The following is a 22,130-nucleotide window of genomic DNA, read 5'->3' on the forward strand; positions in this document are numbered from 1 at the left end:
TAAAAGTAGCGCCCCAGTGAAGTTAGCGCCCCAAAGGGGGCGCAACTCAATTTTTCACCCATAGAGTTTTAATGCAAAGAGAGAAAAAACCAGAGCGGAGATGAGGGAATTTTTTTACGCAGCGAGTTGTTGTGATCTGGAATGCGCTGCCTGAAAGGGTGGTGGGAGCAGAGTCAAAAGTAACATTCAAAAGAAAATTGGATAAATACTTGAAAGGAATAATTTGCAGGGCTATGGGGAAAGAGCGGGGGAGTGAGACTAATTGAATAGCTCTTTCAAAGAGCTGGCCCAGGAACTGTTGTGTATGTACCTTTAAGAGATAACTGTTTTACAGCTCCTGTATACTGTAGTACCGACAGTGACCACACCTGTATACAAAGCCGGAGCAGGCTTCTGTACTTCAGTCTTGAGACTACTCTACTCTAGTAAATACCTGTTGATTGTTAAGTTACAGCATCTGTGTAGTTCTTGGGGAAACATCCTATTTAAAGAATCACAGATCTAACAGTGGCGATGAGGTTGATTCGAATCTGCCTGCAACTCTGCATTTCCCGTCAAGGAGTCGCTCCGGGAGGACGGTGGAAGAAAGTCGAGGCCAGAAGCACGGGCGTCAACCACGAGCAACCACCCAGTCATCCGGCAGCAAGTGAACATCGCAGGAGTGGCTGTTGAGAGCCACGACGATCCAGCAACAGACTGGCAACAGGTGCAGCGCACACCCATCCCGGACAGCGGTGGCGGGAGCCGACCGACGGCATAGAAAAGCCGAGTAGCGTCGACGGGGTAAGAGAGAGGGTGAAGCGCACAGGGCGCGGCCGGGGGTTAAAGAACCGAGCGGCGTTGAGGAAAAACAAGCAGAGAGAGAGAGAGGGTAAAGCAGCAGCCGGGTTCAGGACCGAGCGACGGCAACGGGAAAGGCGCACAGGAGAACGCGCAAAGCACAGCCAGGGCTCAAGGGCTGAACCGCGTCCGCGGGGAGAAGAAGGGAGAGCGCGGGAGATGCCATTGAGCCACGGAGAAGAAGGGAGAGCGCGGGAGACGCCATTTTTCTTTGAAGCCGCAGCGGAGAAGAAGGGCAAGCGCGGGAAGGAAGGAAAGCGCGGGAGACGCCATTTTGTTCCAGCGGAGAAGAAGGGAGAGCGCGGGAGACGCCATTTAGACAGTTAAATTACACCCAGGGGTGGCGAAGAATGGCAGTATCACGGCATTCGACAATGAAGTCGAAGATTGGGCGACATATGTGGAATGCATTGAGGTGTACTGCAGGGCAAATGAAGTGCCAGATGCTAGGAAAGCACTGGTTTTGTTAAAATCCATGGGTGCAAAAACTTATGGCTTACTTCGAAACCTGATAACCCCAGAGAAGCCCGTGGAGAAGAATTTCAAAAGCATAGTAGAAATCCTACAGGACCACTTAAGCCCCACACCACTGCTGATAGCAGAAAGATTTAAGTTCCACAAAAGGAACCAGCATAAAGACGAAAGTAATGCTGAGTACTTAACGGAACTGCGCACGTTATCAAAACACTGCCAGTTTGGAGCGGGACTATCAGGTACGTTAAGGGACAAGTTTGTGTGTGGGCTTCAAAGTGAAGGAACCCAGAAATGGCTTCTATCAGAAAAGGATCTTACGCTGGACAAGGCTTTCAGCATGGCAGTATCACACGAAGCAGCTGCAAGGGGCGCTGCAGAGATACAATGGAGGCCGCAAGAATATGGCACCAATGAAATGTCATATGGAGCAGGGAAGTTTTATCGCTGTGGCAGAACAACACACGACCAGAAGGATTGTTGGTTCAAGGACCAAGTGTGCAGACAGTGTGGAAAACCAGGACACATAGCAAGAGTCTGCAGGTCTGGGAAGAAAACCAGCAGCAAGAAATCTCCACAGGAGAAGTACAGAAAGGTACATAAGGTGATGGACAGTAGTTCAGACGAACAGAAAAGTGATAAAGACTCCGGAAGCAAGGAGCTGGGTTGTCTGAAACTACATAAGGTAACCAAAATGGAGGATCACCAGACTATCTGGGTCACACTCAAGATAGACGGAGTCCAAGTGAAAATGGAATTGGACACAGGATCAGCCCTAACAGTCATAAACCAAAGGGACTACAGGTGGCTATTTTCACACATACCCTTGAAAGCTACAGAGATTGTCTTGAAGATGTACACGGGGCAAAAAGTCTACCCCAAAGGAAAAATAAGGGTGAAAGTGATATACAAAGGCCAGGAAATACCTAAAATGGACCTATATGTATTGCCAGATGGAGGACCACCACTACTAGGATGTGAATGGATCCGGAAGATACAATTAGATTGGCATTCCATACAGGCACTGAAGGTTGAGGCCAAAAAGGATGACAACGTCACACCTGGACGACTGTCAAAAATGCTAACTGACGCAAAAGAAGTGTTCCAGGAGGGACTCGGAACACTAAAAGGCATAACAGCAATGACTAAAATAGAGGAAGATGCAAGCCCAAAGTTTCTTAAGGCCAGACCAGTGCCTTATGCGATCAGACCAGCCGTCGAAGCAGAGCTGGAAGGGTTGGAACGTTCAGGAGTACTGTCCAAAGTAGACTGGAGCGAGTGGGCTACACCCATCGTTCCTGTAATGAAGAGGTCGTTGAGTAATACGCCTGGGGAACCAAAGAAGGTCTGCATCTGTGGGGATTTAAGGTGACAGTGAACGCAGTCCTTCACACGGTACAATATCCGCTTCCTCGAATTGAGGATATTTTTGCCTCGCTATCTGGAGGTAAACGCTTCACCAAAATTGATCTGGCCCAGGCGTACTTGCAAATGGAGGTAGAAGAAGCCTCGAAACAATACCTCACGATCAACACTCATAAAGGTCTCTATCAATACAACCGACTGGTGTTCGGGGTAGCATCGGCTCCGGCTATTTGGCAAAGGGCAATGGATCAAGTCCTGCAAGGGATTCCAGGGACCCAGTGTTATTGGGCGACATCCTGGTCACGGGCGAAAATGACAGCGATCACCTCGCCAACCTGGAGAAGGTGCTCACTAGATTAAAGGAATATGGGCTACGAGCTAATCGCCACAAGTGCGAGTTTTTCCAGAAGCAGATGTCGTATTGTGGCCACATTATTGATGAAGAAGGGTTACATAAGTCTCCTGAAAAGATTGAGGCAGCAGTCAAGGCTCCAGCACCAGAAAATGTGTCACAACTGAGGTCGTTCCTCGGGCTGGTAAACTACTACCATAAGTTCATACCAAATTTGTCTACAGTAGTACACCCACTGAATACCCTACTGCAAACGGGGGTACCATGGAAGTGGAATGATGAATGTAAACAAGCTTTCCAGAAGTGCAAAGAATTGATCACATCAAAAGAGGTTTTGGCCCATTTCAACCCAGCACTACCAATTCGGTTGGCATGTGATGCATCACCCTATGGTATTGGAGCGGTGCTGTCGCACAAATTCCCAGACGGGTTGGAGAGGCCAGTAGCCTTTGCGTCTCGGTCACTAACCTCAGCCGAGTGCAACTACGCCCAGATCGACAGGGAGGCCCTCAGCCTAGTATGGGGAGTAAAAAAATTCAACCACTATCTGCATGGGCAGAAGTTCACCTTGCTGACTGACCACCAACCACTTGTTTCCATCTTTAATCCAAAGAAGGGCGTTCCGGTGATGACTGCACAACGGTTACAAAGATGGTCCCTTTTTCTAGGGGCGAACCAATATGAAATAGAATATAAAGGCACGAAACAGCATGGAAACGCTGATGGGCTATCCCGCTTGCCACTGCCTACTGTGGAGGAAGCACCAGCAGTGGACCCTATCGAGATATTTTATTCGTCAATAATTGAACGATTGCCAGTAACTAACGCGGATATAGAGAAGGAGACACGCAATGATCCGACACTGTCTCGGGTATATGATTTGACGGTGAGGGGATGGGCAACACATGGCGACTCACTGTTGCCAGCATTCTCATCCAGAAGAGAACAGCTGTCAGTATGCCAGGGGATAGTGATGTGTGGATCCCGAGTGGTAATTCCACCCAAGTTAAGGGAGAGAGTGCTCAATGAGCTTCACGAAGGTCATCTGGGAGGGGTAAAAATGAAAAGCCTTGCAAGGGCTTATGTGTGGTGGCCGGGGATTGATCAACAAATCGAGGACCTAACCAAGAGCTGCTCAGGATGCCAGAAGGTCCAAAATGCACCACCACATGCCCCTCTACACCCATGGGAGTGGCCCTCCTCTCCATGGCAACGGGTGCATATTGATTTTGCTGGTCCATTCATGGACTCAATGTTCTTAATAGCAGTGGATGCGCACTCGAAATGGGCTGAGGTGATAAAAATATCCTCAACCACTACAGAGAAAACGATTGCAGTCCTACGGATCATATTTCCCAGGAACGGCTTGCCAGAGCAGATTTGCTCTGATAATGGACCACAGTTTGTGTCCGAAGAGTTTCGGAAATTTATGAGAAGGAATGAGGTAAGGCATTACACATCCGCCCCATATCATCCAGCCACAAATGGATTGGCTGAGAGGTTTGTACAAACCTTTAAAAAGGCGATAAAGGCCATGTGCGATGATGAAATTCCACGACAGCATAAGGTGGACAATTTCCTGTTAGCCTACAGAAATGCGACACATGCAGTTACCAACCAGACCCCGGCCATGATGTTCTTTAACCGAAGGTTGAGATCTCGTCTGGATTTGCTCAGACCAAATGTGCGAAGAAATGTTGAGGATAAACAATTCCAGCACATCAATGAGAAGCCGACAAGGAGCTTCAATGTAGGACAACCAGTCTTGGCCCGTGACTACCGAACAGAGAAATGGCAACCCGGAACGATATGCACACGCCAGGGGCCATTAATGTACACAGTGGATGTCGGGGAGAACATTGTGAGATGCCACGTTGACCAGATCTTAGCGTCACAGGAACGAGTCAACCCCATGACTCGCGTACCTGGGGATGAACCCAACAAACCGGTAGCATCTACCTCAGAAACAGTAGCAGTGGAAACTGATGAACTAACCGACGACAGGGGGCCAGAATCGCCTCCGCACCAAGAACAAGAACCTCAGGGAAGGCGCTATCCAGAAAGGATCAGGAAGCCGCCCCAAAGACTGAATTTATAAATGGACTATTTTCAGTTAATGGTGCATGTTAAAAATGTTAATTGTTAAATGAATGTTATGGTACTGTTAATCTAAAAGGGGAGGAATTGTTGTGTATGTACCTTTAAGAGAGAACTGTTTTACAGCTCCTGTATACTGTAGTACCGGCAGTGACCACACCTGTATATAAAGCTGGAGCAGGCTTCTGTACTTCAGTCTTGAGACTACTCTACTCTAGTAAACACCTGTTGATTGTTAAGTTACAGCCTCTGTGTAGTTCTTGGGGAAACATCCTATTTAAAGAATCACCGATCTAACAGGAACGATGGGCCAAATGGCCTCCTACTGTGTTGTAAGGTTCTATGATTCATGTTTATAAGATCTTCCAAGGGCTGGAAGCTGCTCACCTCCAGTGCTGATGGGTACAGAGATTATTGTCAGGGCTTGGAGAAGATGGTGGTTTAGTACCAAGGTGGACCTGCCACACAGATCTTTAAGTTGGTTATTGTCACTGAGGACAGGGTGTTTGTATGATGTTCCTCTGTCTATTATTTCAGCAAACCAAAGGCTTCGTTCTCCTCTTTGGAATGGCGTAGCAGACAGGCAGAACATCTGCCGTCCCCTCGGATTCCACTCCAACCCTGACCCATTTCCCCAGGTTGGTGTAGTGGGTCGTTATTGATGCATGGTGGGCTCCTGATGGAAATCCCAGCGTGAAGAGGGAGCCCACCACTGCCACCCAGGGTCATCGGGCACTGCCGCAGCACCCAGAGAGGTGTAACAACCGTCAAAGGGGCAGAGGAGCCTGGAAAGAGAATCTTCGCCACGGTTTTTTTATAGGCTTCACCTTCCACTAGGTGTTCCCGTGGCGTGGTGGATGAGTGGGATTTGGGACGGGAAACCCGGACTCCACTTCCCAATGCACCCCCCCCCACACCCCACTAACACTTACATGTGTCACGGGTAAGCAGGGCGTGCCCAGTGGCCACCCTGGTGGGGGCACGGGTAGGGAAATCCAGGTCAGGACTGGGAGGCGACAGTAGGCCTCACTGCCCCATTTTCCCACCGTTTCCAGCCAGGCAGGATCATGGAGAAAATTTAGCCTCAAGCCTTTGTTTGATTAACAGACAAAAGAATTTGATCCCAACACGTTATGCTTTCACTAAATAATATTGTATAGTCCAGTTTCAACCCCTTTCTCCTTGATCCAAATATTTTCAGTGTTGGCGGGCTGTTGCAGCCTTATTTGTTACTGACCTTTGCCCTTTGCTCCTGGATCCTACCATTCACAAAGACAGACTCAAGGGCTGAAGGGCAGAGGTCAGCAATCACTGGAAACCAAAGCGCGAGCACTAGTTTCACCTCCTCTGGAGAAAACGAATACGTGGCCAAAGGATCGCCATCAAAACACACCTGAAATATTTAAACTGTTAAAAATCTGAGCAAAGAGTTAATGAGGCAGCATTCAGTGCAACTCCCAGCAATAGTATTAAGTTGTGACGAGACTACACATTCAAGCGTAAAAATAATTTATGGATTTGGAAAAGCTAACGTGTGTGAGGTGTTAATTCAGAGAGACGCACTACACTGGCACTCGTCCTGTGAGCAAGCAATGCAAGCAAGCTCGCAGAAGCTGGCTGGCTTCTGATTGCAGCCCTGCATACATTCCTGGTGTTGTATTTAAATGCAGAGCGGCTGATTGATGACCCTGAGCATTGCATGCTGCCGCTCAAAAGCAAGGTGGAGGATATCTGGACCTGCGACAGAGTGTGCTGTCCTGCAAGCTGGCTGTGATCTCCCAGCTGGGAGAGGGGATAGATCGGAGGCCAGATGCTGCAGCAAGCTGCAGTGTGATTGCCGTGCTGGGGAGATGGAGGCACGGGCATTCGTGAGGGAGCGACTCGGCTGTGAAGCAGGACTGACCCTGGCTGGGGAAGCGGAGCAGCAGCAGGACGGTATCTGAGGAAGGCTCTGTGTGGTGTGGGGTGGGGGGGGGGCGGGGTGGTGGCATTATCCACCGGAGCTGTATGGCAATCAGACGGCTGCAGTCGGTGATGAAACGCATCTGTCTCTGTGCTGCCTCTCTGTCAGTATGTCTGCTTTCTCTCTCCTTCATATACTCATCCTTCCTGCATTCTCCCTGCTGCATTCAGCCGTGGTTGAGCAGAGAGCACTGTCGCTGCAAACCATCGTGAAGGTGTAGTCATTCTGTACCTGGTGGAGGGGCCAGTGGGAATCTCCAGAGTTTAATCTGTATTGCACAGCAGAACAATTAGGGCTGTTATTAATAATGATCGTTGCGGCCTGTGGTCGTATGATGTGACATAATCGAAAACATTACAAAACAGTACAAGTGACTCGCCCCTTTAAGGAATAAATCCTTTGCCGTACTTTTAATTTAAAACCACTGATGGAAACTATCTACGGGTTGCCAACTCTGGTTGGACATATTCCTTTGGAGTATTGCCACTGTATGCCTCCAATTAGAGGGCGTTCAACATTTGCCCACAGCATCCTGTTGTGTTAAAGGGGAGGTATCGTTGGAAGCGATATTATTGTTCAAACACCTACCCGCGTCAAATTCCTCTCTCCGAGGGTGAAAATAGCGCAGAGAGAGGACTTTGTTAAGTGAGTGTGCCAAGTCTGACAGTATCACCAGCAGTAATTTCCCCCTTTTAGTGTAAACACTGCACTCCCTATGTCGAGGATATCAGGGGCAAAGGTACAAATAAATAGAGCCCGTTACATTAAAGGAGATATTGGATTGTAAAACCGGGCCAAAAAGCACCAATTTCATGGTGCTGTCCCCCACTCCCCAAGGTCTCCTGGAATACGTCCGATCCCGAATGGGTGATTTTTCACCCCAGGCAGCCACCTAAAGCGGGCGTTGGGCCCTTACATGGCTACGTGAGAGGCCCAAGGCCTGCTTCAGGACCCCTCTCCTATTTGGACGGTGTCGGGCCTACTGTGCTCAGGATTCTTCTGCGGCTGCCAACATAGAGTGAAATAAAATTGTTTTTTATAGTTTGATGAGGAGCAGGAGTATTCCTCACCAGCTCCACAGCACTCCCGAGGGCAGCTGCCCACCTGCAATCGGGCTCCATCCCATTGTCCCTCCACCAATCCCGGGACTTCCCTGAGCCAAGCGGCCCGAATCGGATCGCCTTGAAATGGAGGCGCAACAGGTGCCAATTATTGAAATGAGGCCCGAGGCCCAATTCAGGCAAGGGGTGCCAATCCTTTAGGATTGTCTTGGAGTCTCCCGGAATTAAAGATGAATCACTAGGACACCGCTGCGAGCATACCAGGAGAAAAATCCTAGGGGCAATAAAATAATTGGCCTGAGTTTTAATCGAGAGGTGAGTTAGGAGCGGGGGCGGGGGCTCGGAAGCGGTCAGGAAACCCAGGAGAATGGATTTCCTGCAGAATTTAACGGCAGGGCTTGATTTGCATGGGAAACCTCTGTTTCCCACCTGCAGCCAGATTAAGAGGCGGAGGAACAGGGGAAGAGGGGCTTTGGGAACGATTGAAGGGCCGGAGGAGCAGGGGGAGGGGGACCAGGTGGTGATCATCGGAGGGCCAGGAGCGGCTGATGTTTGGGGGCCAGGAGCAGCATGATTATGGGGCCGGAGGAGCTTGGCGGGGAGGTGGGGGAGGCATCGGGGGTGTAGAGGAGGCGTCTTGTGGGGGGGAATCTCCAATCACAGGGGTTGGGTTAGGCAGGGACCCTGGATCCAGCAGGCTGCGCCTTACTTTAGCTGGCGGGTTTCACAAGGCCTGAGAAACCCGACCAGCTACAGTTAAATTTGAAATGGTGGTTAAATCTGAGGCATGCCAGCCACATTAGAATATTTAAATGGTGACCTGCCTCCTGGGAGCAGGTTGGCTGCCCGCCCGCCCCCCGTCCCGCCTCTGTTAAAACCGGAAATGAACAGATTGGAGGCGGGTTCTGGTCAGGATTCAGACTTTGAACACTTTAACTTCCCAAGCAACACCAACCCACATTTTTTTGGGGGTTAAAATTCCCCCGATTGTGTTTTAAAAAAAAATTCCTTTGAACAATTTGGTTTACTCATCAGAAAAAGATTGGACATGGGGGAACAATGGCTGTTTGACCGTCAGTCATGAATCATCCAAGGGGTAATGAAGAGTCTGTTTGCTTTCCCATTGGTGTGGGAAGGCGGGGCCCCACGAGGATAGACGTGTCGAGCGACCAATGGCGGGAGCGTGGGGGCGGGGCTCTGTGAGGATGGACATGTCGGGCGATCAATGGCGGGAGCATGGGGGCGGGGCCCTGCGAGGATGGACATGTCGGGCGACCAATGGCGGGACCATGGGAAGGCGGGGCCCCGCGAGGATGGACGTATTGGGCGACCAATGGTGGGAGTGTGGGGGCGGGGCCCCGTGAGGATGGAAGTGTCAGGCAATCAATGTTGGGAGTGTGGGGGCGGGGCCCCGCGAGGATGGACGTGTCGGACGACCAATGGCGGGAGCGTGGGGGCGGGGCCCCGCGAGGATGGATGTGTCGGCCGACCAAGTAAAAGGCGTATCCCTGATGTCAGCTGTGGCTCAGTGGGTAGCACTCTTGCCTGTGTGTCAGAAGATTGTGGGTTCAAGTCCCACTCCAGAGACTTGAGCACATAATCTAGGTTGACACCCCAGTGCAGTGCTGAGGGAGTGCTGCACTGTTTGAGTTGCCATCTTTCAGATGAGACGTTAAACCTAGGCCCCATCTGCCCTCTCAGGTGGAAGCGAAAGATCCCCTGGCACTATTCGAACAGGAGCAGTTGCGTTCCCTCCGATGTCCCGGCCAATATTTATTCCTCAACCAGCATCAGTAAAAAAACAGATTATCTGGTCATTATCCCATTGCTGTTTGTGGGATCTTGCTCTGCACAAATTTGCTGCTGCGTTTCCTACATTACAACAGTGACTACACCGCAAAAATACTTCCTTGGCTGTAAAGCGCTTTGGGGCATCCTGAGGATGTGAAAGGTGCTGTAGAAATGCGAGTCTTTCTGTCTTTAATGACCCTGCATCGTTTCAGAGCCAGGACTGGAGTAAGTATGACGAGAAGTTGCTACAGGCCGTGGACGGCAGTGACCCAGAGAAAGTGGCCTCGCTCCTCAACAAAAGGACTCTTCTCACGACGAAGCTTGACTCCGAGGGCCAATCAGCGTGAGTCCGCAACTTTCTGTATTTGAAGAGATGTTTTTTTAACTCGTTGGGCCCAATTATATGGCAGTCGACAGAATAGAATCTGGCAGAGGGTGGGGTGGACTTCCTGTATTAACAAAAAGGAAAGGACACAAGGTCCGGTTTTCTCTGTGATTACCCACTCAACAATCGCATTCTCGTGTTTAAGAAGCTTCACGTTCCCGCAGTTTTGTCAACAAGCCCTTAATAAGAGAAAAAACATGGCGGCTGTAAATCTAACGGGTTGCGATTGCTGGCAGAGGAGCTGGGATCCCGCTCACCATTGCTCCTCAACCATGATCTTACCACCGTTGGCAGGGTCAATCTGAGGGCGCTCCATTACCATGGGACAGGCGGGTGCAAGTGCCACTTTCAGGCGCATCCCCAGTGTCCATCCGTTGACAGTGACTGGAAACATCTGGAGCCATCATTTGGGTGCTCTGTACCAGTACCACCTCACTCATAGCCGGTGGACAAATTACCGCGTCCCTGAAACTCCACCGGTGTTCACCCAGTCTCCTGCCGTAACTCCGGCAAAACCAGTAGAAAACCAATGGGGGACCCAGTTACTCCGACCATCCACCTTTCTCAGAGCCTCATAAAGGGCCCAAAGTCCACTCGTCCCTTGTGGGATGATGATAGGTCCCGGCTGAGGCCGGGGTGCGGGGCGGGGTGGGGGAGATTTTCTTGCCAGGGCAAAGACACCCTAAGATGGGAGTTTTTGTTCCTGAGCCTCAGTTGGGACCTGATGTTGGTACACTAAGTGTGGGAAGTCTTAATGACCTCCATGAGGATCTGTGTCTGATTTCCTCTCTCTCTGTGATGAGGCACAATGGGGTAGATCTTGACTCTGCAATAGTGTAAAATGGGTGATGGCGAGTCAGCAGCCCATTATACATCTCTCCCCCATTGAAGTCATAAAAACATAAGAAATAGGAGCAGGAGTTGGCCATACGGCCCCTCGAGCCTGCTCTGCCATTCAATAAGATCATGACTGATCTTCTATCTCAACTCCACTTTCCTGCACTATCCCCTTAATATACAAAAATATATCAATCTCTGTCTTGAATATATTCAATGACTGAGTCTCTACAGCCCTCTGGGGTAGAGAATTCCAAAGATGAGTGAAGAAATTTCTCCTCAGCTCAGTCCTAAATGGCTGACCCCTTATTCTGAGACTGTGACCCCTGGTTCTAGACTCCCCAGTCAGGGGAAATATCCTCCCTGCATCTACCCTGTCAAGCCCTGTAAGAATTTTGTATGTTTCAATGAGATCACTTCTCATTCTTCTAAACTCTAGAGAACATAGGCCCATTCTACTCAACCTCTCCTCATAGGACAATTCCCTTATGCCTGGAGTCTGGTGAACCTTCGTTGCACTCCCTCTAAGGCAAGTATATCCTCCCTTGGGTAAGTAGACCAACACTGTGCACAGAACCCCTGTCAGTGGAAATAACAATGGGGAGAGGTGTAAAACGAGCTGGCGATTCACTATCACCTGTGTTACACTATCATACAAAGCCAGAATCTACCCCCACTGTGTGCGACATTAATAACAGGCACAATAACAAATTTGTACAAAATTCTGTTGTTTTAACAGAGGCGTTTAAACCCACTCAGAATAAACATGTCACCACACTCATTAAAATAGGCGACATCGGAATGCTAGACGGATACATTGGGGTGGATATTAGCCCCTCACAATGGGCAGGCGAGGAGTTAAAATGTATTGGGGCAGTAATTCCTCCCCAAACGCGTGAGTACGGAAGGGGTACTCACGCGTCTGGCCGGAGGAAATGCCGGTTTTCAGCATGCACAGCGCATGCGCTGAAAACCGGCATTTCCTCTCCTCTAACCCAAGAGGTGAAGAGGCTAGCGCGTGCGCTGTAGGAGGCAGCGCGTGCGTCTTGGATTTCCTCTGTTTTGGGGGATTTGTGCATGTGTAAAGGCCTCCGGTCTTTTCACTTGTAAAAAGCACACGTAAGTATTTATTTTTACAGGTAAGTGGTTTTAGTGCAATTTAGTATTTTTTTTTCCACAGATTTATTATTTTAAAGAATCTACAATAAGGTAAGTTTAGTTTTAGACCCTTTTTATTAAAAATGTATTTTTTTCAAAAAAAAAATTATTGTTTAAATTATTTTTTTAAACTTATTTATACTTAATTTAATGATTGGGATGTTTTTAAAAATTTTATTTAAAGTTTAAGTAGTGTTTTGGGGTGCAGTACTTTTCATGAGTTTGACAGTTCTTACTCTCAAACTTATGAATGAAGTTTCCCCTCCCCTGATTGGCTGAACAGTGCTCACCTGATCCCAGCCGGCACATCGCACTAACTACGCCGCTGGGTCAGGTTAGAACAGCGCGCCGACATCAGAACCGGGCCACTGACAGGAAATCCACTGTGGGCCAGGTTTCAGATGTCGGCGCGCAGGGTAAGTGCACATCGGGGGCTTGCACGCGCGGCAAGCCCCCGACACCAAGTTCTGGGCCAATAATTGTGAAAGGCGTCCCCAGCCCACCATGTACGCGCCCGTTGCCGTTTGTACGATGGCGGGTTGTGTGGCGTACCAGTGTCCCGCACTCGACAGGCGGGGCACTTCATTATAACATTTCAATCAGGACCGCACAGTGCAATTGGGAGCCTGATTTAAATTTAACGCTGGCCGGCCGGGTTTCCCAAGGCTCGGGAAAACCCGGCAGCCAAATGGAGGCGTGAGTAGCCAGATCAGGCAGGTGAGTGCAGGTGTGCCTACCCGACCCCTCAAACAAAACTTCTGCAGAACGCAGCCTCTCCACGCTGCTGTGATCGGCGACCCTTCCCTTCAAACACGCGATCCCGAGACGTCAACCCAGGATCTTTCTCTCCCTCCCCCACAGCCCCCGATCTTTGCCGATTGCCGGGAACCATCCCCAAGGGTCCCCGGGTTGCAGCCTTCTACCGCTGGATTTCCTGCCCGGCAGACGATCATCCTGTAAATCTGGGAAAATTAGTTAAAAAATTATAACATGGTCCCATCATAAAATTCGGCAGAACCTCCGAATTCCCGGGATTTCCGGGTCTCCCCCCCACCCCCAACCCGCTCTCCGGCAGCACTGGGGCCATAGAGCTGTTAATATGAACATTGCTGATATTGTGGCGGTACCACTGGTTGTCACTTACATGAAGACACATAATTCCCTTTAACTTACCTTTTGGGGCCGTTGCCCTTTTAACTTACCTCTTGGGGCCATTGCCCCTTTAAGACACGCCCTAGCGCGCTGACGTCACGTCACGTACAACGTGATGTGCGTGCGCCGGCACAGCCCTGCCTAGCGTCTTCGGCCTCAACGGCCAGCCGACAGGAGCGACGCAATCTTCCGCTTCTGCAGCAAGCACCGGCACAGCCCGGCCTAGCGTCTTCGGCCTCAACGGCCAGCCGACGGGAGCGACGCGATCTTCCTCTCCCGCGGCAAGCACCGGCACAGCCCGGCCTCGCGACTTCGGCCTCAACAGCCAGCGATGCAACAATGCGCATCACGTGATGCCCTAAGCGCGGGAAATGTGAACACCGTGATGACGTCACAACACAAACGCGATGACGTCATCACGCTCCCCACAGGACTGCGAACTCAGTCCTCGTGGAGTCCCCGCTGGGCCAAGACCTACACCACGGTGCTCCTACAGTCAACCATCTTACCTGCTATCTTACCTGATGTAATTAGCCTGTTCCTGTAAATAAACAACTTATTTATAGTTCGTCGAAGTCAAACTCTCTTATTTAGTGGCGATCTACATGAACCGCTACATTGGAGACCCCACGACGTGAGTACGGGAGCTCATCAATTCCAACGCTACAATTGGTGAACCCGTATCCGTGAACGATTTTCATGGTAGCAACGCGCGCCTGAACCTCGTCTTCACTCAAGACGGCCAACGCACAACCGATGAACAACCACGGAACAGCAACCGCCTAACACCGATTTCACCAAAAGCAACCCCATCTTTGCGTACGTATTCGCAATGGAAGCGCAGCTTGGAGGTGAGCCCGTTTTTCACGAACGATTTCACAGAAGTAGAGCACGACCAACGGCAACCGTCATCCACCAGCGCTACAATTGGTGGGTTTGTGAACGTCTTTCACAAACGAAGCACGCTATGGAAGCATCAGCCGTTCTGCTGTCGCTACTGCAATCCAGGGAGCCACGGTCTCCCTCGTGCTTTATGCAGGTAGAAGCCCTGTTCGCCGAGAACATCGATGCGGCACAGACCACGCACGTGCTCACGGTCTCCGTATTCGACTCTTCTACCGCCACACGGATCGTCCGCCTCTACGTCCAAAGCAACAGCAAGTATACATCTCTCCAAGTGCGGGGTACAGCATGTTCGGGCCCACAAGATCGGAGCGCGCCCCGCGGGGATACCACGAGGACTCACCCCCGCGAAACATGAGGACGCACTCCTCGTGCACGAGGACACATCCCTCGTGAACACCGACGACTCCTTCTCCGCCGACGACGCACCAGCCCTTCAGCTTGCTGGTTGTGTTACCTACTACACGATTCGGTGTGAACAAAAGCGTGCCGCCCTCCCGGCTGTTTTCTCCTAAATCTACAACTGTTACAAGTGTTGCCGCCCTCCAGGCAGAGTTAACCCCTCCTGAAAGCAACAACAACCTGGACCATTGCCGCCCTTTCTCCAGTTTTCCCTTTAACAAACGCAAACATCGACTGAAGCTGCACACATCGAGGACGGGTCCAACGGGCATCCTGCGGCCGTGATCAGCCACGTGAAAGTTGCCTCCATTGTGTTCACGTCGTAGCACTATGGCACGCACCGTTCCGTGCGTTCCAGCCTCCCGAAGGATTCGCTCACCAGCCAACGGAGACATCGCCCGCGTCCGCCCAACCTGCCCGTCACTCTGACAAGGCCTGCTGTTTTGCACGTCTCCACGGTCCTTCGCCTGACGGATACGTTTTATTTGCCACGACGCGCGTAAGGATCCGCTCACGAGCAGCATCTTCATACCTCGCCTACCAAGTCGAGACAGCACAACCGCCGTGACCACCAGCTCGTCAGACCATCTCATCCTTGGACTTTCGTTAAAGCGAATTCTGGGGGGGCCTATGTGGCGGTACCACTGGTTGTCCCTTACATTAAGACACATAATTCCCTTTAACTTACTTTTTGGGGCTGTTGCCCTTTTAACTTACCTCTTGGGGCCATTGCCCCTTTAAGACACGCCCTAGCGTGCTGACGTCACGTCACGTACAACGTGATGTGCGTGCGCCGGCACAACCCGGCCTAGCGTCTTCGGCCTCAACGGCCAGCCGACAGGAGCGACGCGATCTTCCGCTCCCGCGACAAGCACCGGCACAGCCCGGCCTAGCGTATTCGGCCTCAACAGCCAGCCGACGGGAGCGACGCGATCTTCCGCTCCCACGACAAGCACCGGCACAGCCCGGCCTCGCGACTTCGGCCTCAACGGCCAGCGACGCAACGACGCGCATCACGTGATGCCCTAAGCACGGGAAACGCGAATACCGTGATGACGTCACAACACAAACGCGATGACATCATCACGCTCCCCACAGGACTGCGAACTCAGTCCTCGTGGAGTCTCCGCTGGGACAAGACCTACACCACGGTGCTCCTACAGTCAGCCATCTTACCTGCTATCTTACCTGATGTAATTAGCCTGTTCCTGTAAATAAACAACTTATTTATAGTTCGTCGAAGTCAAACTCTCTTATTTAGTGGCGATCTACACGAACCGCTACAATATCACACAGTGACTGCTACCCCGAAGACCTGATTATCAGTCAACGGTGGATCTGGAATTCCTGGCAGATGATGATTTGAAAACTCACACCGTCTGCCAGCAGATTATTGACTATGAGTTAAATAACCAATAGTTTAACATTTCCCTTTCTTTGCTTTAAGTGTACCAGTGACATAATGGGCACATTTATCTTTTGCTACACTCCCATATTCATCAACATTTAATTACTGTCACATCTGCATCAGGAATTGTCCTGTGCACAACATTGGGATTGCTGGGGTTGTTCTCCTGAAAGCAAAGAAGGTTAAGGGGATATTTGATGAGTGAGTAACTGAGCCGCTGCAGCAAGCTCGGTTAGTTCAAAGCCACATGAGTTTGATGTTGGACAGTTAGAATGTAGACCATGATGCGCCTCAATAACTTCAAGACTCGAAGTTAGCAGAATAATACAAGGCTTTTATTAGCAAAGAAAAGATGCCGGTGTCTGCACCTAGCTTCACCTAGCGTGCTGCTGTTCTACTGCCAGACAAGCTGGACTTGTCTTAAGTAGGGCCAGGTATGGGTGGAGCCGACACACAAAGGGCGCGGTGCCCTATACACAATACAAGGTACAAACACCGGAGCAGGCAATACAATATATACAGTTAACTACAGAGTCTGATGAATGACATATTTCATCACAGACCACTTTCATACTAGCTAAAGACCAGCGTTCAGCATTACATGAGTGCGGTTCCTTGACCCAAGCAGATCACAGTCTCCACTAGTCCTGTTCTGAAAGCCAATTACAGTCAAACCGCAGCCAACTGTAACCCAGTGACAACAGTGAGATCACCTTTGAAACATACAATAATACATGACAGAAGGAGGCCATTCGGCCCATCACGCCCATCCAATTAGTGCCATTCCCCTGCTCTTTCCCAGATATTCAATTAACTTTTGAAAGTTACTACTGAATCAGCTTCCACCACTCTTTCAGTCAGTGCATTCCAGATCATAACTCGCTGCGTAAAACCATTTCTCCTCATCACCCTCCGGTTCTGAAATCTGTGTCCTCTGGTTACCGACCCTTCTGCCATTGGAAACAGTTTCTCCTTATTTACTAAATCAAAACCATTCATAATTTTGACACCTCTATTAAATCTCCCCTTAAACCTTCTCTGCTATAAGGAGAACAATCCCAGCTTCTCCAGTCTCTCCACTCTTGGTAACTGATGTCCCTCATCCCTGGTACCATTCTGGCAAATCTCCTCCGCAACCTCTCCAAGGCCTTCACATACTTCCTAAAATGTGGGGCCCAGAATTGAACACAATGCTCTAGCTGAGGCCTAACCAGTGTTTTATGAAGGTTTTTGTACTCTGTGCCTCTGTCATTAATTCAGCAGCTCTGCCCATCTCTACCTTAGGTACCACCTGGCAGCAATGAGGGGTCACGTGGACTGCCTGGAGGTCATCTTGGCACATGGGGTGGACGTCACCACACCCGATGGCTCAGGTAATTATTTCACACTCAAAGCGTTTTCTGGCAGAATCCGTTTCCACTGAGATGGAGCCGTAAGATCTGGGAGTTCAATTTCTGAGGTGGAGGGTGTATTGATTTGTATGTGGGTTCAATGACGACACATTCATGAAAGAGACTGTCTTTAATCTAAAGTTTGTTCAACTATGTTAACAGCATTACAGGAGACACCATCTTAGAGATCCATCTAAAACGAAACTAAAACTAAACTGTCTCTCTCACATGCCCTCTGCTGGTAAGGCATAAATAATCAAACAGGCAAATATGCTGGTAAGGCATCATAATCAAACAGGCAAATACTATCACTATTTGCTGATATCATTACATCTCCCTTTCTTAAAACAAAAGTATTTTACTTTTATCTAACAACATGTTTTCTTTGTATTACTCTGCATTTTAACTGTAACACTTAATGAACTTACATTATCATTATCATTATCAAAGTTAGTTAACCTTGTTTTGTGTGTTCACATGAAATATGTAAATACACTAGAACTTGAAGAAAGAATAAGATAACATTACTTCCTTCTATAACAAGAGTCCTTAAACTTGTTCAATGAGTCTCTCAGGAGGCTTCACATGTCTTGAGGATTTTCTGATTGATTGTCCTTGAATCTGAGTTGTTGCCTCCGATGATGGTTTCTCAGCTGTGTGATCAGGTTGTTCAACAGTATCAGTCTTTTGACCTGCTGTGGCTGGTCCCATGAGAATATCTCGACGATTTCTTCTCAGAACAGCACCCTCATCTGTCTGAATGGTGTATGATCTTGGTTGAACTTCACTCAGGACAGTTCCCTTCTGAGTCCATATGTTTGTTTTGTCTTTGAACCTTACTTGGTCACCAGTGTGGAGTTCAGGTAGGTTTTGTGTTCCTCTGTCACAGTAGTACTTTTGCTTTTCTTTCTGTTGTTCTTTGAACTTCCTCACTTTCTCCCCTTCTTTTGTTTTCAGGAGGTTCTCCGGGATGGGTAGGTTTGACTTTAGCAGACGTCCCATAAGGAGTTGGGCTGGTGACATACCACACTCGAGCGGCGTTGTGCAGTATACAAGCATGCTCTGGTAGAAGTCAGTTCCACTGCCTTTTGCCTTGTACATCAGTCTTTTCACTGTCTGGACCGATTTTTCCACTAGTCCATTGGACTGTGGAAAGTGAGGACTTGACGTTGTGTGGACAAAGTCCCACTCTTTGGCAAAGTGTCGGAAACTTGCATTGTAAAACTGGGGTCCGTTGTCTGTGAAGACCTCGCTTGCCACGCCATGTCTGGAGAATATGGCTTTCATACATGTTATCACAGCATCTGCAGTGGTGGTGTACAGTCTACAAACCTCTGGATACAGGGAGTAATAGTCTGTAACTACAAGATAGTCCTTCCCTTGACATACGAATAGGTCAGCGCCTACCTTCTGGTAAGGTCTGTCTGGCACTGGGTGTGGCTTTAGTGGTTCTACCGGATTGCTTGCTCGATATTTCAGGCATATTGTGCAGTTTGACACCTCATTTGTCACATCTTGGTTGATTCGTGGCCAGTACATCACCTATCGTGCTCCTTTCTTACACTTTTCGATTCCCAGATGTCCTCCATGGATCCTTTTTAGCATCTCTTTTCTCAGACTCTTTGGGATAACTATTTTACTTCCTTTGTAGATGATGTCTTCGACCAGTGATAGTTCCGCCCTGCAGTTCCAGTACTCTGCCATGTCAGGTGAGCAGTCTTGCTTCATGTTGGGCCATCCATCCAAGATGCTTTTCCTCAGTCGTCTCATTGTTTCATCTTTGTTTGTCTCATTCTTTATGAGCCCCATTTTTGCATCTGCTATGGGCAGTGCACTTGTGATCATGTCCACGTAGGCGTTCACTTTTTCATCCATTTTGGTGTTTGCGGGCTCACTTGGGTCAACAGCTCTGGACAACGTGTCTGCTGTATACATCAGCTTACCCGGTGTGTACGCAACATTCAGTGTATAACGTTGCAGCCTGATCATCATCCTTTGTATTCTAAGCGGACAGCTATTTAGTGGCTTTTGGAACAATGCAATCAAGGGCTTATGGTCAGTCTCTACACTGATTGCTTGTCCTGACACAAACTGGTGAAATCTTTCACAGGCGTATGTGATGCTGAGCAGCTCCTTTTCTATTTGAGCATATCGCGTCTCCGTGTCTGTCATTGAGCGCGATGCATATACAATAGGTTGCCAGTAGTCATATTTCTGCAGAAGAACGGCACCGAGCCCACTCTGTGATGCATCTGATGATATCTTGATGGGTTTCGCTGGGTCATAAAACCTCAGAACTGGTTCCTCTGTGAGCAGTTTCTTTAGATCGCTCCATGACTTCTCATGCTCATGATTCCATTCCCATTCTATGTTCTTTTCAGTTAGTCTTCTCAGTGGCGCCATCTTTTCTGAGAGGTTGGATTTGAATTTACCCATGTAGTTGATTATTCCATTAAACCTCTGCACGTCCTTTTTGCATTGTGGCTTTGGCATATTCTCAATGGCGGACACCTTTCTGGGATCTGGTCTGATGCCCTCACTGCTAAGGATATCTCCCACGAATGTCAGTTCTGTCACCCCGAGCTGGCATTTCTCTCTATTCAGCTTCAGGTTTGTTTTCCTTGTTGCTTCCAGCACTTTTTTCAGTCTCTCGTCATGCTCAGTTCTCGTGGTTCCCCATACTATGATGTCATCCATTGATGTATCAACTCCCTCCAGGTGCTCATAGATCATATGGATAGTTTTGTGATACACTTCAGGAGCTGAGGCAATGTCAAATGGTAACCTTAGGAATCTGTATCTGCCAAATGGACTGTTGAACATGCACAGTCTTGAACTTGCCTCGTCCAATTTCGTCTGCCAAAATCCTGATGATGCATCTAACTTGCTGAAATACTTTGCATTTGCAAACTGTGACATGATTTCCTCACGTGTAGGAAGCTTGAAGTGCTCTCTCTTTATTGCTCTGTTTAGATCTCTTGGATCCAGGCAAATTCTGAGCTTTCCATTCTTTTTGTCCACTACGACAAGGGAACTCACCCACTCAGTTGGCTCATCTATCTTCTGAATCACGTACAGGCTTTCCATCCTGTCCAACTCTGCCTTCAGTTGCTTTTGAAGAGCAAATGGAACTTTTCTGCATGGATGTATGACCGTTGGCATACTTTTATCTACTCTGATCATGTGTTCTCCTGGAAGGCAGCCTAGACCCTGAAATAGGTCGTTGTACTCTTTCATGAGTTCATCATAGACTGTCTCTCCTTCGCTTTCCACAACGAGGACTCTCTTTACTAGGTTCAGTCTCTCACAGGCTATTAAACCTAGTATGGCCTGCACATCCTTTGGCACTACGATTAATGCTAGTGTGTGCTCTCTGTCCTTGTGTGTCACTTTGACAATGCATCTTCCTTTCACTGGTATATCAGTACCTGAGTATCCTGTCACTTTCACTTTTATTCCATGTATCTTTGGTCTGGGTCTAATTTTCTTAAAATCAGTCTCTGATATCACATTAACTTGTGCTCCAGTATCCAATTTAAATGGAATGTGTGTGTCATCCACTTTTAGTGTCAACATCCAGTCTCTTTTTTATTTTTTGTTTTCAGACACAACATCCACATTGAACTCCTCTATCTCGCTTTCATCTACTGCATGGACCTTGCTTTGTTGCGCTTGGTTCTTACAGCAACGGGCATAATGGTTGTTTTTGTTGCAACTAGTGCATGTTTTACCATATGCTGGACAATTTTTTGGTGGATGCTGTGTACCGCATCGACTACATGACTTTCGATTGTCCCTTTCATTTTTGTTCGCTGGCCACGCCTCTTTTTTCACATTGGCGCTCTTTTTGTTAAACGGTTTGTGTCCGTTCTTTCTCACTGCATCCACGTTGCAGCTACTGTCACTGAACAGCTCCTTTGCCTGCGACTTCACAATCTCTGTAGCCCTACACAGTGCTATGGCTTTTCCCAGGTCTAGATTTTGCTCTCTTAGCCGTCTTTCCCTTAGACCATTATCTGGAATACCACACACCAGTCTGTCTTTTATCAGCGAGTCTGTCAGTCCCCCAAATTCACATGTTTTGCTTCTGTTTCTCAGTTCAGTCACATACTGATCAATAGTCTCTCCCGTTTTCTGTACACATGTGAAAAATCTGTGCCTCTCAAACGTCACATTACGTTTTGGTATGCAGTAGGCCTCAAACTGTTCCATTATTTTATCCAGCTTCATTTTGTCTCTATCAGCAGCGAATGTGAAGTTATTATACACCTCCAGCGCTTCATCACCCACGACATGTAAGAACACTGACGATTTCATTTTATCACTTTTCTCGTCAGCTCCGATTGCCGCTAAATACAACTCCAAACGTTGTTTGAACCTCCTCCAATTTTCAGCCACATTACCTGTCAACTGAAGCTTCGCTGGTGGGTGTAAACCTTCCATTTTTTCACTTCGTTAGCTATTCTCCAAAGGTAAGTAACGATGTTCTCTTTTGGCTTGCTAATATGTGGAGAGCTGATTTAACTTCAGATTTTTCCTCTTCATCTCTTTCAA

The 22,130-nt window shown here is 48.7% G+C and overlaps 1 protein-coding gene across 1 annotated transcript in view; it reads left to right on the forward strand.

Annotated features, from left to right (window-relative positions):
- The first annotated feature begins 7,132 nt into the window (after positions 1–7,132).
- Positions 7,133–22,130, forward strand: part of ankrd24 (ankyrin repeat domain 24) — a 151,693-nt gene continuing 136,695 nt past the window's right edge. The window contains exons 1-3 of the mRNA XM_086004969.1: positions 7,133–7,195; positions 10,153–10,283; positions 17,470–17,558. Of these exons, the coding sequence (XP_085861095.1) occupies positions 7,133–7,195; positions 10,153–10,283; positions 17,470–17,558 (283 nt within the window). The remainder of the gene's footprint in view (positions 7,196–10,152; positions 10,284–17,469; positions 17,559–22,130) is intronic.

The sequence above is a fragment of the Somniosus microcephalus genome, chromosome 13 (genome assembly GCF_052327205.1).
Source record: "Somniosus microcephalus isolate GS21.2 chromosome 13, FLI_Smic_1.0, whole genome shotgun sequence".
NCBI classification, from domain to species: domain Eukaryota; kingdom Metazoa; phylum Chordata; class Chondrichthyes; order Squaliformes; family Somniosidae; genus Somniosus; species Somniosus microcephalus.